The 17,508-nt window shown below is 43.0% G+C and overlaps 1 protein-coding gene across 5 annotated transcripts in view; it reads right to left on the bottom strand.

Moving 5' to 3' along the window:
• Positions 1-508: 508 nt before the first annotated feature.
• The window catches only part of slc20a2 (solute carrier family 20 member 2), a 48,236-nt gene continuing 31,236 nt past the window's right edge, over positions 509-17,508 (bottom strand). For 3 of the 5 annotated variants that reach the window (XM_085786052.1, XM_085786054.1, XM_085786053.1), the window contains exons 5-11: positions 16,176-16,272; positions 15,811-15,930; positions 14,497-14,730; positions 12,843-13,479; positions 11,631-11,816; positions 8,418-8,502; positions 509-3,847 (exon numbers count right to left, since the gene is read on the bottom strand). In XM_085786052.1, coding sequence (XP_085642178.1) covers positions 3,683-3,847; positions 8,418-8,502; positions 11,631-11,816; positions 12,843-13,479; positions 14,497-14,730; positions 15,811-15,930; positions 16,176-16,272 — 1,524 coding nt within the window. In that variant the 3' untranslated portion in view covers positions 509-3,682. Of the gene's footprint in view, positions 3,848-6,610; positions 6,696-8,417; positions 8,503-11,630; positions 11,817-12,842; positions 13,480-14,496; positions 14,731-15,810; positions 15,931-16,175; positions 16,273-17,508 lie in introns of all 5 variants that reach the window. The other 2 variants (XM_085786055.1, XM_085786056.1) reach the window with 1 other exon arrangement.

Here is a 17,508-nt window from a genome sequence, read left to right as displayed (position 1 = left end):
TAGTGGACTTGGACTGGGTGCTGGTGTTCAAACAAAGCTAATTAGATCATATTTTGACCTTTTTACAGATGAAGGTGTAAAAAACACTCAGACGCTAAAGTGCTACAGTCTTCCTTGGTCTGGTATGACCAGTAGCTAATGTGTTTAGTTACAATATTCTTTAGCACATATCGTTATCTTGTAATTGTCACTTCTTCTGCTTTAAAAAGACAGTAAGAAAATATCTGATAAGATCTTTGATATTTTAGGAAACAAGTCTATAACCTCTTGTGCTTCATGATTTTTTTTTTTAATGTCCTCCAGGTATGCTCACTGTTCGAGAAACAAACACGTGGTCTATGCAGCCCCTTGTGTAACACACAGCCTGGAAGAGTAAAAAAAAAAAAAAAGGGTAATGAGCTTCAAGAGTGGTCACCTGCCAAAACAAGGAAACATTGTGTCCTCACAGTCCAGTTTTCAGTTTTTCTACGTTTATGTTTCTCAGCTACACAGATTTTTTGCTTCTAGGTTGCCTTCAGTGAGCAGTTCTCCTGGTTTTAGCGAGATGCTGTCCTGCTCTCACAGCTCATGATCAAAGCAGTATAGGGAAACAAAATTACAAAGTGTTCTCATTTAAAATTCAAAAATAAAAATGGTAAATTTAAAAATCTGATCTACTGGCAACCGACACGTCAAATCTACATGTTAGAAGAACACACTGGGCTTAGAGGGAGTATGGCGCATGGCACCAATGAGGCGGGACACCCCCCGTAACAAGACTCGTCTCTCATTATCACTGTCAACTATAGTCCCTGTTTTACCAATTTTCCCCATCAACCCCTGCAAAATGTGTCCTCCAAAGTGTCTGGAAGCTCACCCAGGTTAAAACTCAGATATGGTAGAAAAATATATAGTCTTGATGAAATTTCTCTAGTTATTCTCTTCATTACTGAATTGCACCCATACATGTAGTGTTAACGCTTTGTAGTAGCAGTGTAAAGTGACGGGGATCATGATTAGCACTACTACTACAACAAAAACCAAACAACAGATCATCGCGCGCACACTTGCACTTGCTCTTGCTCTCTCTCTCTCTAGACACTTCTGGTTATATTTTTTTTTACTTGCACTTAAAAAGTCATGGTTAATAATAGTTTGTCTTTCATTGGCATCATTAGGCAACAGTTTTTTTTTCAGATACTCTACAATATGGTTACGATGTAAACACCACAGTACTTAATTAGCTTACTGTATCTGCACAAAATAAAACACAATGTTACAAGGCAAGTGGCTACTTAAGCATAGATTTGTTCATGAGAAAAAAAAACAAACATGAAATTAGGAAACACAACACACACAAGAACAAAAAACAACTTGCAACACCTGGCAATCGAGTTTCTTCAAATAAAAAAAGCTTTAGACTTTGTTCATCTACAGGTCGGACGACCCTGTTAAAAAGCTGGTGATGATCATTGCTATCCACCCCCTGATACCGTCTCGTTCCAAACATCATGAGCCTAAAGACAAAAAAGTTTTTGTCTTGTGATATTTTTATGACATGAGGAGCTTTTGTTGGGCCCCTCGGCGACGTGACCCTATGATATCTAGCTAACCTTTAGCACTTAGATTGAAAACACAGGTGATCAATTAGACTAAATGCTTCTACACTTCAAACAACACCAGCCCATTTTGAGGAGCTACAAGTGTGGCTGGGGTTGAAGCCCCCCGCTTCCACTTACAATACAACAGTTTGACTTAGTTTTTTTTTTTTTTTGATATGACACATAGTTGTAGTTTGACACAACAAGGCTTTAACTTTTCGGAGGCGTCTCGAGAGAAGAGAAGCGCCTCGCGTGAGGGTCATGAGACTGAGGTTCAGGGCTACTGAGACAGATAAGAAGTGGTCTGACCGACGATCTGAAACGACCCGAACATCATGGACAGTGTAGAGGTCCATCATTGGCAGGGAGCCTTCGACGTGAGGAAATGACTCCAGTAGCTGAGCTCTATGTATGAAAATAAAGGCATACAGATGCAGATATGTGAACTGCTTTGCAGGCCCTTCTCGTTTGTGTGTGTGTGTTTGTACAGTATCTGTTCAGTTTTAGTGTTTTTGGCGTCTGCTGCACCCTAAACCTCGTTATATTCTACTTGGCATGCTGACGATGGCGACAAACACAGCTTGGCTTTGGCATGGTGCTGCTCTCGGTAAGAGCCACCTCCCTCTTGACGTCGCCATCTCAAACCCACCGATATCGTCTCCTCCGAGAGGAAACTACATGATCGTTTCTGTCAATACTGTTGAATTCACTGATGTGGCAAAATCTACATGAATTAATTATCTCCAGTTGACTGATTGGTTGATTGATTGATAACTTTAAATTTAAAATACCATCTTCCAATCAATATACTTCTGCCAACCGCCAAAAAACAGCAGCCTGTCAAGTGTGTGTTCATGACTTAGTGTGTGTGTTAGTAGTGTGTATGTGTGTGTGTGAGCCTCTGGGATGAAACGCACTGTATATTATGACATCATGAAGAGGTGAAGAGGCCTCCCCCACAACATTAAATACAAACCATGATCCCTCCCCACCCCTCCCCCAAACTCTTTAAGGACAGTATTTACAGTACAAATTACATTATAATACATCATTAAAAAATATGAGATCCATCTCTAAAAACATACAGGAGCTTTTGACAAAAATCAACTCTTTAGCAAATCAGGTTTCTATGGTATCATGTGGAAAATAAAACAAAACAAAACAAAAAAAAGCAGAGTGACAGTCCCACCACCGCTCTCTGAGGCGTCCTTTCCATTTGGCCCCAGTTGTACCTGGCTAGCGTGTTATAAAAGTGAGATGATGGATGGGTTGGTTGACCACACGCACATCTTTTCTTCTTCTTGTTTTTTGTTTTTTTGAAACTTTAAAGCAAGCTGCGATACAACAAATCACACTCAATCCAATACAATAATATGTACAGGTTTTTTCTGGCATCTTGGAATAATAATAATAATTATAATAATAATAATATTAATAATTATAATAATAATAATAATAAGCGTTTGGCCAACTATGCTACCTGGGGTTGCAAGCAGAAGGATATAGTTTTACTGCAAGCATGTTTAGATTTGCAGAATTAACTTTTTTTTTTGTTGTTTTAAAATCATCTTGAGTGGTGATTTTTGTCTTTGTTTAATGACGAGACAGAAAATGGCCGCCACTGTTTCTCCTTCAACCGTAAATCTTGTTAAAAGTTACTGGAAATCTCACGATTATTGTCATATGTACAGCAGATTGGATGGTATGATGAACACGTTGGTTACACAATTTCTTATGCACCCTCACAAAAAAAAAAAAAAAAAAAGAATAAATAGAAACCAGATCAAGAAACTCAACTCAAAATGAGTCAAAAAAAAAAGATCTCTGGACTATGGAGCCAGGCAGCATGTGAACCAACCCTCCTCACATCCACAGTACAACCAAGTCCATGTGTAAAACCTCTGCAGCTCCCTCTCCTCTCCTCCTCTTCGCCGTCACCCCTGCCCTTCTCCTCTTTTTCATTTCACTTCTCCTTTATCTGAACCCCGACACTCGAGCTATGATTTTTACCCAAGTTTTCCTCGCTCTATCTCTCTCTTTACTCTGTACTCTGACTCTCTCTTTCTCTTTCCTCCTCTGTTCTCCCTCCCGGCCACGTGCCCTCAGACGAAGGGCAGGATGCCATAGACGAACAGGGCCATGACGGCGGCGCTGAAGAGGCCGGCCACGGGCACCGTGACGAACCACGCCAGGAAGATGTTCCTGAAGAGGCGCCAGTCCACCGCTTTCTTGGAGCGGATCCAACCCACGGCCACGACCGAGCCCACCTGGAGGGACGCAGCCGGAGAAAAGACAAACGACACAATCAGCAGCGGTAATGTTTAAAACACGGTGAATACAGAAGACACTGAGGAGCTGCAGGCTTGTTCAGGCTTTCCTCATGATGGAGGGTTTTCATGAGCAACCGATCATTTAGTGTTCAGATAAAGCCCCGCTTGTTTTATCAGGCATCTGTTTCCCTGCCCAGTTTGTATGTTTAGCTATTATTTATCTGTCAGGCTCAAACAGCTGATGAATTAAACTGCCAGAGGCGATTGGTGGGAATGATGCAGCATGTTTTTGGCCTCCAGCTTTAACACTGAGGATGGTGGAAGATACAGTCCAGTACTAATGTAACAGTATAAAAAATACAGATTATCAAAGTATCAAAAGTAATCCTACCGCTCAAACTACTTTTTTGTGTCATATTAGATTGTGTATGATGTATTATTCTATGTCTATTTCAAATGTATTCATGGGTAATAATTAGCAATGTGGTTGAAATTTCTTATAATATGATCATACATTTAGATGAATATAGTGCAGTAGAGAGTACTATATATCCAATACTTAAATGTACTTGGTGAAATTACTGATAGGGAAACAGAAGGTATTATGTATAAACTGTATAAAATATTAGCATATCAACAGAAAAGCCTTACACAACCTTCAGCTCTTCAAAACCAGCTCAGTCTAAAAACGCCTGTGTTAGTTAGAGCAAGCCGATCAAAATGGTTATCACTACTTTATCAATATTGTGCGTGTGGAAGTCTGAAATTAGCAGGTCTACTGCAAACATTGAATATTTTCCCATTCATTAGCTGTCAAATTAAAAAAAGAAGTAAATTTTGAGATTTTAAAAAAATGAAAAAAAAAAAAAAACTCCCTTAGCCCATACAAAAATATCTGCACCTGTCAGACTTCCACTAATGCACTTTCCACTCACCTTTATGGAAGAATTCAAATTATAATACCACAGAAGACACACACATACACATGGAGGACACTTCAGTGTGTTCAGTGTGTGCACAGTGACTGGTTGGTTTTTTTTATAGCTCTGCGGACACTGCGGGAGTGCAGGAATCAAACTGTGTTTTACACATGATACACCTACAGTCACACTCAAGACTAAATGTGGAAGGTCAGGTCGATAGAGACCAGTTATGTTTGTAGTCGTCAATAGGCCAGTCCTATTAAAGGTCACTGAGAGAAGACTTTAGGCTGAAAATCACAGTCTGTGTGGAAGAAAAGCTACATTTTCTGGCCATGGGTGTTTGTTTACAGACTTTTCTAGTATTTCAGGCATGCAGCAACAAAGCCTGACCTCAGCCCGACCTCAGTGTTTAGGCTGCAGAGCTTCTGAAACAACGAGTCACTGTACATCATCACACCGCAGCGTCCCACCACATGTCACACGTCACTCAGGGGCCGGGCATCGATTCAGTTTAACCTCCACTGAAGAAAAAAAAGAAAAAGGAGCCTGAGCGGAGACCAAACCAAATAGATGCCCATTACTTCGCTTTCTCACTCACACACACACACACACACACAAACACACACACACAGACACACACACAAACACATACACAAACACACACATCGCACACAACACACACACACACACACACACACACACACACACACACACACACACACACACACACACACACACACACACACACACACACACACACACACACACACACACACACACACACACACACACACACACACACACACACACACACACACACACACACACACACTCACAGCTGTCTGGGAAATGTTGACAGATGTTGTTGTTGGTTACTTTTTGAAAACTACACATTAAACAATCAGAAAATGTCTTTTGTTTGATATGTTGGATTTATATCTTTTAAATACTAATTCTGGTCCAACATGTGCAGATCCCCCAGACACACACACACACACTCACAAAATCAAATCACCACCACGATTGTATACCTCTAAACATCAGTAGATTTAGCATTTTGGCATAGCAGCTGATTATCCGAGGTTTTAGGGAAGAGACAAGGGTGTTTGGAGGTGAGAATTAAAACTAAGAAATGGATGGCGATGTTGATGTTTAGACAAATTGATCAGATAAGTAATTAAATACCAGTTTTGAGTCTTGTGCAGTTTCCCTTCAGCAAACCTAACGTAGAGTTGTTGTTTTTTACAGCTATCATCCACTAAAATCTTATCCCATATTTAGACTTAATATGTTGCCTAATAAAGACTTAACTGCACAATTAAATAGTTCAGTATTTTCCTTTAAATATCTTTGGTAATGTTGCAGTAACATAAATGCAAGTTCAAGCATTTGTGCCTTTGAAGAAAAAGATTAGAACAAAAGAAAAATGTGATGTTATTAATCTAATTGACAAAAGAAAATGTGAACAACTAAATCAAAATCTGGTTAAAAAAAGAAAGAAAGAAAGAAAGAATAGAAAAAAAAAGAAAATAAAAAAAAAATCTCATGAGTCTCTGCTTTTTAAGATGTAGTGTAGTTTCTATTCACCAGTGATTTATTGCCTGTTATCCAATAAACTTACATTTAATGTGCTCAGACTTTCCTTTAATATCACACAGCTCCCTTCTGGGACTTTTATGGGAGCTCGAGCTGCCGGAGGAAAACTGCACGAGGTCAAAACTTCAACTGCGGGAGTTGTGATTGTTTTTTTTTAGAGATTGACAGCTACAGGTGAAGCGATGAAGTGGAGCTCTGGGAGGGCTCTTTAGCACAGCTTCACTACCATTGACTCCAATACCTTGCAGTGGGTGGAGCTTATTGGGATGCCCACATTTGATGCAACAAGCACTGTTAGCGCACTCATTACTTCAATGCAAAATCCGCTGTGAAGACAGATGAGTGGAGAGACACAGAGAAAGATGGAGAGGGAGAGGGAGAGGTAAAAAAAAAAAAAGGGAAAACAAGTGAGACAGGTGGGGGTCAGGAGGGCAGGAGGCTGGTGGTTGGGAGGAGGAGGAGGAGGAGGAGGAGGGGGCTCAGAGGCTGAGAGTCTGCTTGCAGCCAAGCACAGGAGGGTGGAGGACCCACATACCAAACCATGCCAGTGCTGAGAGGGCAAAATGGAAGAGAGTTGGTGGAAATGAAAACAGAGAATGAGACTGAGACACCATGTCGATGTGGAGATCAGGTGGGCGGGGCGGAGAGATTGTGGCCGGAGGGGGGTCCGACATGTCTTCCAGCCTGGATCCGGACATTCCTGAAAAGAACAGGGGAGAGGGGCTGCACACCGCTGCCCGGGGACGTCGGTGCTGGGCTGGACTCTGCTGCTGCTGCTGCTGCTGCTGCTTCAGCTGTTGTTGTCTTTTAATGCAGGGCAAAGATTGATGGGAGTGGTTTGCAAATGCAGCAAATTAAAGGATCATTCTGGTTTATTTACTTTGCATTTACTCTTAATTATAATATAATACTATTGGACTCACAATTTCATTGCTAGGATCTAGAAAAACACTTTGAGATTAGAGCTACTTAAAGCAACACATTTTTCCATTATCGATTCGATACACAATTCATGTTTAATCTCTTTCCTTCAAAGAGACATTATACCTATTAATAGATTATGATACTATGTAAGATTATACTGCCTCTGCTACAAAGGACACTGTCGTATTACATTAATTTAGGTCATTATGATCATATCAATAACTTTAATTAAAAAGATTGTTTAGTATTTTCAATAACCGTTTAATTTACAGGCTGCTAATTAAGTGATAATGTCAAGAAATAGCCTAGAAATAACGGTCAAGTTCACCGTAATGTCCTGTTATCCCATTTTTCACATGCTTTTAAAGCTTCAAATTTTTTTGTTAAAGGCCAGAATTTTTCTCCACCAAGTCCTTGCAATTGACCGTTATTTCTAGGCTATTTTTACACAATCAATCATTATTTCTTGGCTATATTTCTCAACCTTACTATAAAATTTACCGTTATCTTTAGGCTATTTCTAGACATTATGATGCAATTAATTGTTATTTCTTGGCTATTTCTTGACATTATCACATAATTGGCGGCCTGTAAATTAAAGGGGTACTGTATCCTCCATCCCCGAGTCATACCTGCTGACATTTTTCAGTCCGGGTGCAGCCCAAACAAATTACACCATTGCTTATTTAACATTCCTGATAATAGGATTCTTTAACTTAGTTGCAGCAACATTTCTAGATCTCAGCATCTACTTTTGTGAGTTAAATGTTACCACCAGAAACATAAATGATGGCTGACAAGTTACAACAAACCAGAAATGATCTCCTAAACTGCCACGAAGAGCTGAACTTTCTCTTGTGTGGTCAAATCGTTTTATCAGGAAGCGGGAAAAGGAGAATAGAGAAAAGATGGATGGATGTGGACCTATCATCTGACTGAGTGAGGTGCCGAATGTGTGTGTGAGAGTCCAACCGCCGGTGCCCTGGGAGGCAGTGTGAGCTCCCTGTCCCCTGTAGATGCCTGGAGGAGGGGGAGGAGGAGGAGGAGGAGGAGGAGGAGGAAGAGGAGGAGGTGGGGGGTGTTGGGGTTTTGTTGAGAGCAGCTGGAGGTCCACTCAGTCATACCTTGCAGTGTGTGGTACTGACAGGGATTCCGACATTGGAAGCCAACACGACTGTGAGTGCAGAAGCCAGTTCAATAGTGAATCCACTGTGGAGGAGGAGGGAGGAGGAGGAGGAGGGGGAGGAGGAGGAGGAAGGAGGAGGAGGAAGAGGGGAGAGGAAGGGGAGTGGAGGTGGGGAGGGGGGCAAAAAGACATTCTTCATTGTAATGCCTGGGTTGTGCTGTTGATGGCACGGTCTCAACGTATTCCAGCATCCACATTAAAGCACAGTAGGACATTCAACAGCAACTTTGAAGTACAACTTTGAAGTTCACTCAACAACGCACACACACACACACACACACACACACACACTCTCTCACACAAACACACACATAAATATAAACGCAGGTCCAAAGCGTTGGTAGTTAATTCATATCTGAAGAAGTTGCATGTGGTGCATTGAATGGCTGTCTGTTGCTGTTGTTGTGAGAGTTTGTGTTTCTGTGTTGCTTTGTGGTGACTAGGAGACACTCGGTCTGGTCTGAGATCCTGTCCCGTTTCCAGATCTGGAAGAGAACCCCGTCCCCAAGCAAGCAAGCAAACCAAAAAAAGAAGAAGAAGAAAAAAAAACGAGTCTCCGAGAGCCAGAGGAATTAAGAGAAACTGGACGAATGGGAAAGAAAAAAAGAAGAAAAGAAAAAAAGAAAAGAAAGCCAAGTTCCTGTGAACAAACACTGTTGAAACGTGATTGGCTAAAGTGACATAAGCAGCAATATGTCGCTCCAGTCACTGTTGACCAGCAGGGGGCCAGAGCCACTTTCACAGCAGTCCTCTAATTATTTGACTCAAGTCGATCGTGAACACAACTTGAACCCATGTGTAAAGTGGAGGCTCGCCTTCAACTGTGTGTGTGTGTGTGTGTGTGTGTGTGTGTGTGTGTGTGTGTGTGTGTGTGTGTGTGTGGAAACAGGTGTGGAACGTCGAGGCGGCCAAATGATTTTAAGCTGACCATGTGATTACATTACATCCCACCACACTCTCTCTCCTCTCATTTCTGAATGCTGTCAAGCAAAGGTCTTCGTTAATACAATAAAGTCTAATCTCCAAAGAGCTGTGACACCTGTTCTGAGTGATCACACACACACACACACACACATACACACCAGCTCCACCAGATATATTTTTTGACTTGTCATAGCAGGAAAGGCACAGGTGTTCATCACAAAGAGCTGGACGGGACTGTTTGTGTTTTCGAGCTGCAGCAATTCATCCCCGTGGTGCTTTAACAGGAACGCCGCCATCCTGAATGAGGAAAATCCATCTCTTATGTTTAAGGACTTTCTCTTTTTTTTTTTTTTTTTACACAGACTGGCTTGGCTGCTCAAGTGTTCACGGTGCCAGGCAGAGCAGGCTGTATACACAAACACACACACACTTTTCCCTATCCTTGCCCCAAACAAACTTCTTTGTCAGCCTGATGCATGGAAACAGACAGTAGAGGAAGGGGGAGTCTTTAGAGGAGTGAAGCAGAGCAAATTTGTCTTTGAGTCTTGGCAAAGAGAAAAACTAAGCTGGTTTTGGAAAGGAAGAGATTAAAGAAAGAAAGAAAGAAACGGAGGAATGAAGAAAGAGGAAAAAAATAATTAGATGGAGCGACTGCAGGGAAAGAAGGAAAGATTTAGAGGTGAGATGTCTGTTATAAACAAGATCCAGTGAGGAGAGGAAAATGGGAAGACATGGAGAGAGGGAGGAAGAGAGCCGACCACAAAAATAGAGATTTACAGGGGGAGGACAGACAGACGGAGGGAGGGAGGGAGAGGAAAGTGCACGAGGAGTCAGGCTGGTGTTCCTCCCTGCGGTTGGAGAAGAGAGGCCAAGGGTTCCCACTGTGGCTTTACCCCTCCCTCACCCCTCCTGCTCTAGTTCCCCTCACCCAGAATGCCAAACGACTCTCTGTAACCCTGTGCGACGGAATTTTTTCTCTTTTTTTTTTCTTTTGGCTGGAGCAATTAGACCTTAACATGCATGCATGCTCACATTCATCACACTCTTACAGTAGATTCATCCCACCGCAACCTGAAGGCACAGAGCCCGTCTTCCATGAGCTCACACAAACATCCATACACACACACACACACACTGATCTGCTGCTGCACGGTAAGACAAGACAACAGCAAAAAAAAAACCCAAAGATACAGCGAGATAGAGAGAGATATATTGATTTCAAGGACAGAGGAGCGGCAGTAAGTGGTTGAGAATGTGTGATGTCCGTTGCTTGAGTCATAAAATGAAGTGAGCCCTGGGGCTTTATGTGTTGTGGTCCAACCGACTACTATTTATTATTCATAATTATTATGTAATAAGTCAAAGGGCAGTGAGAAAGTAGAGGGAGAGCGTAGCCTTCCCTTTTTCATTGCCTATGCAAAGAGGCACTAGAGGCACATATTATAGTAGATATCTGAATATGCTCCAAAGCTGCAGAGAATTATCTCCAGCAAAGTTAAAGTTCTTGTTCTTGAGTGTGTGAGGAGGACTGCCAGCCAAAAATGATAATTACTCAGCTCGGATTATTTCTCATCATGTTGTTTATAGCTTTTAAACGCTAGGAGGAGAAAAAAAAAAAGACAGTAAATATCCCTCCGCTGTGGGTGCTGCCCTTAATTAACTCAAATAAAAGTCAAATCTTTCCATTAAACCCATGTCATATATTAGAAATATTACTACGCAGAGCCACTGTACTCAGGTTGTTTGTGTAGTGAGTGAGAGTGTGTGTTGCCTGCAGCAGCAGCAGCAGCAGCAGCAGCAGCAGCTCTGTTTGGGGAGTAGAGAGTAGTTAACCAGAGCACGCTCGGGACAAATGTCCTTGATTAGTCAGTCACTGTACCTGTGAACACACAGCACTCGAAGCAACAAAAACCCCCGGACTCTATGAGCGACTCACTTCTCCTCACGTTTGTGTACTTCACTTTCAGCTTAGTGGGAAACTCTGTGTGCGAGTTGAAGGGCAATTACTTGTTCAAGAACATATAACAGCCTTATTAAAAACACTCTGTGTGCATTGAAGTACTTACCCAGGAAGCTGTGGCCCTGGTTGCACTTGTGTGTGTCAGCATGTCGCCTTGGTGATTGGCAAGTGAAACACCTCTCTTCTCTTTTTCTCAAAGACACACACGCGCATACACACTCGCACACACACTCATCCACTCGCTTTCCCACGTGGCAGCTTTCTCACCTTGAGGGGGTGATGGGAGTCAGGTCCTTTCCCATCGTCTGGATGACGCGGCGGCCCCACACCCACAGCCCGGCGCAGATGCCCACGCCGCCGTAGAACAGCAGCCAGATGGGAGTGGAGGCGTCCTGCATCACGCCGCCCTGGTCGTAGATCATCCACAGCGCCACCAGAGGGCCGATGGCGTTACTGCACAGGGGAAGAAGACGACAACACATTACGACCTCCCTCAGCTCCTCTGGTGCCCGTGTCAGACTGGGACTTGTAGTGACATTTCTCTATTTGTTGTTACAGATAAATTAACGCATGTAATATAAAAGTAAGTAAGTAACAATGACCTCCCTCTGCATATCAGACAAGTCCCCTCACTGTCCATTTTTAAAACTCGTCTTAAAACCCATTTTTATTCCTCGGCTTTCAACCCAGCATGAGACTCTGCTCCTGTTTTAGAGTTTTTATTGTTTGTATTGTTTTTATGTTTTATGTCTTATGCTCTATTCTTATACAGCACTTTGTTTCAGCTGTGGCTGTTTTTAAAGTGCTCTATAAACAGTGTTGGGCATGCTACTTTTAAAAAGTAATTAGTTATAGTTACTGGTTACTTCCCCCAAAAAGAAACTGAGTTAGTAGCTGAATTACTACATTACAAAAATAAATGATAAATGGCTTTTTTCTGCCACATTGATTGACTGAAAAAAAATGTATATATATAGCGTTTACTTGAATGAGGGTGATATTTTGAGATGGGACTTCTTGAGTCAAGAAACGGTGCATTTTATTAACGATAACAGCGTTATAACAGGGAAACAGTAACTCTTTTGATTACTCATTATTGTAAAAAGTAGCGACATTAGTAACACTATTATTCTATAATGCCGTTATTCCCATCACTGTCTTTCCTCACCCGGATTGTCAGTGCCCAGCCATACAGCCATATCATCCCTATGTATAACCCATGTGTATAACATATACTCTCAATATGTGTGTGTGTGTGCATGTGTACAGTATGTGTACGTCTGTGTGTGTGTGTGTGTGTGTGTGTGGGGGGGGGGGGGTCGGGTCTTTTAACACTGTAAAGCACTTTGTGTTGCATTTTTATATGTATGAAAGGTGCTATACAAATAAATAAAACTTGAAGTTTGAAGTATAAATAAAGTTGAGTTGAGTTGAATGTACTATACTATGTGTCAGTGTGTGAGCAGCAGGAAGTGGCACCTGACGTCGTTGCCTCCGTGGGCGAAGGAGCCGAAGCACGCCGTGAGGATCTGCAGGAAGTGGAAAAGCTGGAACACCTCGGGCTTGTCCTTCTCCTCGTGGTCTTCCTCGGCCAGGTCGTCCAGAGGCACGGGGGCCGGAGCCCCGTCCTCGTCCACTCCCTCCAGCTCCGTGGCCAGCTTCATCTCCACGCCGCCCTCCTCCGCCTCGATCTCGGCCTCGGCCACCGCGTTGCAGTACGACGAGTAGCTGTCGTACCGTACCCTCTTCTTGGAGTAGGACACGCTGTTGCTCCGGCCGCCGCCCTCGCCCACCAGCTTCTCGCTGTCCTCGCGCGACTCCGTGCGGATGAGCGGCTGCACGGGCATGCCGCATATCGCCGCCGTGTAGCAGGTGTAGCTGTTGTTGCGGCGCAGCAGGCGGTAGTTGTTGTCGGCCGGGCCGGCGTTGGAGCCCGAGCGGTCGCTGTCGTCCATGCGGCCCAGGTGGATTTTGTGAAGCAGGTCTTTGTAGAGACCCGAGTCCTTGTGCACCGTGTGGTACACCTGGCCATCGCTGCGCATGTGGCCGTCGAAGCTGAAGCTGCCGTTCGACACGGGAGACTTGAGGCAGCCGTTGGTCATCGAGTGGGTCCGACCTGGAGGAGACGGGATGGAGAAGAAGAGGGGGTGGATGAAAAATGGTGGAGAACAGCACATTTACGGTTATTTTCTCTAAATATTGAGTTTGAGTTTATTTCGATCAGCAAAAAAATAAATAGAACCACAAAAAAAAAACAGTTACACATCCCTCTGAAAGCAGGGCTGCATGGCTGATCGAAAGGGTCAGGGCTGAAGCTACAAGCTTATAGATGCCCTAACCTTTAAACCATACATGTACTGTAAATATATGTATATACAGTACCTATACATAAACAAACAAGCATACATGCCATCTACACACATACACACACCTACATGTACATACTCAGCAAATACCAAGCAAAAATAGACATTTAACATTTGTCCCATAAATCATTCCTACCTACATCTACATAAACTAAAACGTCAATTTAAATGTAAAACAAGAGCTGCTCTTAAAAAAGAAAGCATGTTAGACTGACCTGAGGAATGGGCTCTATGCACAGCTCCACTACTTCCTTAACTTAATGCTGCTCCCTTATTTCCTGTCTTACATTATTAGACAAACTGATTAATCCAGATGTGTCTGAGTGTGACTACTTTGACACACCTGGATTAATCAGTTTGTCCAATAAGACAGGAAATAAAGCCTGCAGTTCAGGAAGTAGCGGAGCTGTGCATAGAGCCCATTGGGAACCAGTTAAATAGGTTTCATTAAATTAAATCTCTTAGTGAAAAACTGAGATTCAATCCTTTTTACCAACTGGTAGTCGACAAAAAAATGTTTTTTCTTCGGTTAAAGCCATCCTGTATGTTTCACATTCATTGTAATTCACATGTTCCTACTGAAATCACAAAGCTAACTGACTGATGGTGTTGTACATGCACATAAACACACCCCTGCTGCTGCTTGTGACCTCTCAAAAACCAAATTCATGCAGAGCTACAGTTCCTCTCCCCGTCCACATCCATCTCCTGTCATCTACTGGCACGTCTAAAAAAGATCAGCGGTGTCAAAAATATTTCAGTTTTACCATACACCCGGCCATTTGGTAGAATGGTGCCTCCGTTGGACAGGTTGGCGAGCTCTCCGCTGGAGTCGCGGGTGCTGCGGTCGCCGCTGCCACCGGTGAGGGGCAGCACGGCCTCGTCTGTTCCCTTGGCCCCCGGGAGCTCCTTGAAGACGGGACTCTCCTCCTCCTCCTCAGGTATCTTGTCCAAACTCTCATCAGAGATCCTGGACAGAGCCTGCTCCTTCTTTAGACGACCTGGAGGAAGAGAAGAGAAATATCAGCACCTGCTAATCCTGCTAACAATGTTAGATGTTTGCTGTTTACAGGGGCCTGAGTTATAGATTACTATATGATTGTAAAGCACAAGAAGGAACAAAACTACAGGTGTTATAGATGATTTATATTTCCACTGAATCACACAATGTATTTTTTCTGTGACACTCTGCTGTTATTCTGCACCGACTAAAAGAAAAGGGGAGAAAACTATGCAGCAACTCTCCACAACAACAAGTATAGCCATCAGCTGATCTAAACTAATCCCAGTGCTGACAGACCTGATGCCCCCCTACTCCTCAAAACAGCCCTCAGTGTAAACACATACACAAACTCAGTTCATCGGCCGTTTCACTTTGACGGATGCAGTAATATCCAGATTAGCGCCGATAATATCACCCATAATCCCCGCAGGCATTCAGCGGTCACGACGCCTTAAGCAACAGGTCAAGTCAGCCTGCGCTGGAAAGTTCGAGAAAGGAATTGTTCTATTTTAAGCCTCAATGTGGACGCTGTCGCTTCGACTACAGCAGTTTTTGTATGTTGTTTAAAGTTTTTTTATTTATTTATTTTAGTTGTACTTTAACAGACAGTCTTGCCTTCGCTATGTCAACCATCATCTCTGCTGCCCCTCTTACTGCTCTTTCCACTGTTTCATTTAATGTGTCTTGTGTTTTCTGGCGCTGTCTGCTGCGCTGCAGGCTGATTTTCCCATTAGGAAAACAATTCCTAACCTTGATCTGAAAGCTTTCTACACTGCAGGCCACAATTACGGCTGAAAATCTTAAGTGTGTGAGCAGAGCAAGTGGAAGTCCGTCCTACACAGAGTTCACAGGGTTTTTTTGGTGGCTTCAGTGGCTTTGGCAGAGGCCAATGAGAAAACACATCCGCTGGCATCCGATGTTTGGTGTCGGAGCACAGAGTGTGCAAGCAGGGGCTGAGACTCAGTTGTTAGGTCCGGGTCAGAGCGCCGGGCTTTCAAGCTTTCAGATGGCGTGAGAAAGACGGGACACACACACACACACAAACACATATATAACACACAGACACACAGATACCTACTTGCTATTTTCCTCCTCATCCAAGGACACACGAAGAACCAGACCACCGCTGCACAGACCAGCGCCCCAGCTAAAGTTATGAGGAAGATGGCCCACACTGGTAGCGCCTCTAGTCCGAGCACTGAAATTAATCAACACACACACACACAGACACACACACACATACATGAGTATAAGAACGAAACATCTTGCGAGTAGTTTTGAAGTGTTAAAATCCACTTATACTCTCATCACACCTGCACAAGGAATTTGGAGCGAGCCAACGACATTGGCACGATCGCTGGGACCGAGATGATAATTTGATCGTGTGTTGGTGTCAGACTAAATAAACAGTGACAATGTCTGTTAGGGAATAACGGCACTTACACGGGGCTCCAGTGTACATGATGGAAAACGTGTTGATCCCGATGGTGGTGGCGTAAAAGAGCGGCAGCGCCCGCAGGCCGTTAGGGACGGAGTCATCCTGAGGAGAAACCACAAGGACGGAGATTAAGTGATGATGATGATGGAAGAGATGAGGCCTCTGCTCAGTTCTGTGATTGCACTCTGCTTTTGATTTTATTGTTATTCTGCTCTGCAGCTCATTAATAATTCGATAAAAATTTGACATAGGAGAGAATTAGTTACGGGATTTGGTTTGTAATTATTAATGCATGAACAAGACCAACAATTATTAATATTTTATATGTGATTTTTAACACATATTGCCATTGTAAGGATGGATTTTTGCGATTTTTAATGGAAATTGCAAAACATTTTCAAAACTTCAGTCTCTCTAATGTGAGAAGCTGTTTTTTAAGATGTGAACTTGGCTTTAAAAGGCCGTTTTTTACTTTATAGAGTATTGGTAAAAATGGATTCAAAGTCCTACTAAAGCCACATGATATTTAAACTTTTTATGTGCCTGATTATTAAACTTGGTTGTCTGACTGAAGAAGACAATGAAATGCTCACTGATTAAAATAAAAACATGCATGAAGAGGTCAAAGTCAGTTGAGGTTCGCCCCCACACTCTCTTCTTCACCACTTCAGCACTAAAATCGAAAGTGTGAGCATCGAGCGTGAACACCGACATTGACACGTTGACTTCAGAATTTCAAAGGTGAAATATTTCTGCAGATTGATCACTGATAAGATGTTGTGATCGTAGGTGGATGAGTAATAAAAACTGGATTTATCGCTGAGGTCAGAAGTTTGGCTCAGGTCATGTCATGGGCGTGAACGTGGCGAAAAACCGAAAACAAGATATGCGACTTTTCGTTCTTACACAACGTGTGGTTTACCGTTACAAGGAGCTGGATGTGCAACATGACCGAGCTCCTGAGGTAAAAGTCTGGTATCTAGGAACTAAACTAAATCACAGCGCAGATGATGCATACAACCTGCAGAGACACAGACAGACTCATCCCGACGTTGACCCGGCCTTACAGTAACACCCGAGCCCAAATGACAAATCATCTCTATGAGTCATTCATACATAATCCTGCTCTTGTGACCTTAGGATGATCTAAATCGCTTTTCCTCGTCTGTCAGCGATCACCCGTTATGTAACAGCAGCAGGTCTGCGAGTGTTGCCAAATCCAAGAGATTTTTATCTGTGCTAAAGTTCTTTGGACAGGTTTATGTGTACACACGTGTGTGTGTGTGTGTGTGTGTGTGTGTGTGTGCGTCTCTGTGTCTTCAACTCGGTCAACTCAGA

Source organism: Trachurus japonicus, chromosome 9 (assembly GCF_045865225.1).
Source record: "Trachurus japonicus isolate A0001 chromosome 9, Traja_1.0".
NCBI classification, from domain to species: Eukaryota; Metazoa; Chordata; class Actinopteri; order Carangiformes; family Carangidae; genus Trachurus; species Trachurus japonicus.
The sequence above is the reverse complement of the archived record's forward strand: the minus strand, read 5'-3'. Positions and strand labels throughout refer to the sequence as shown.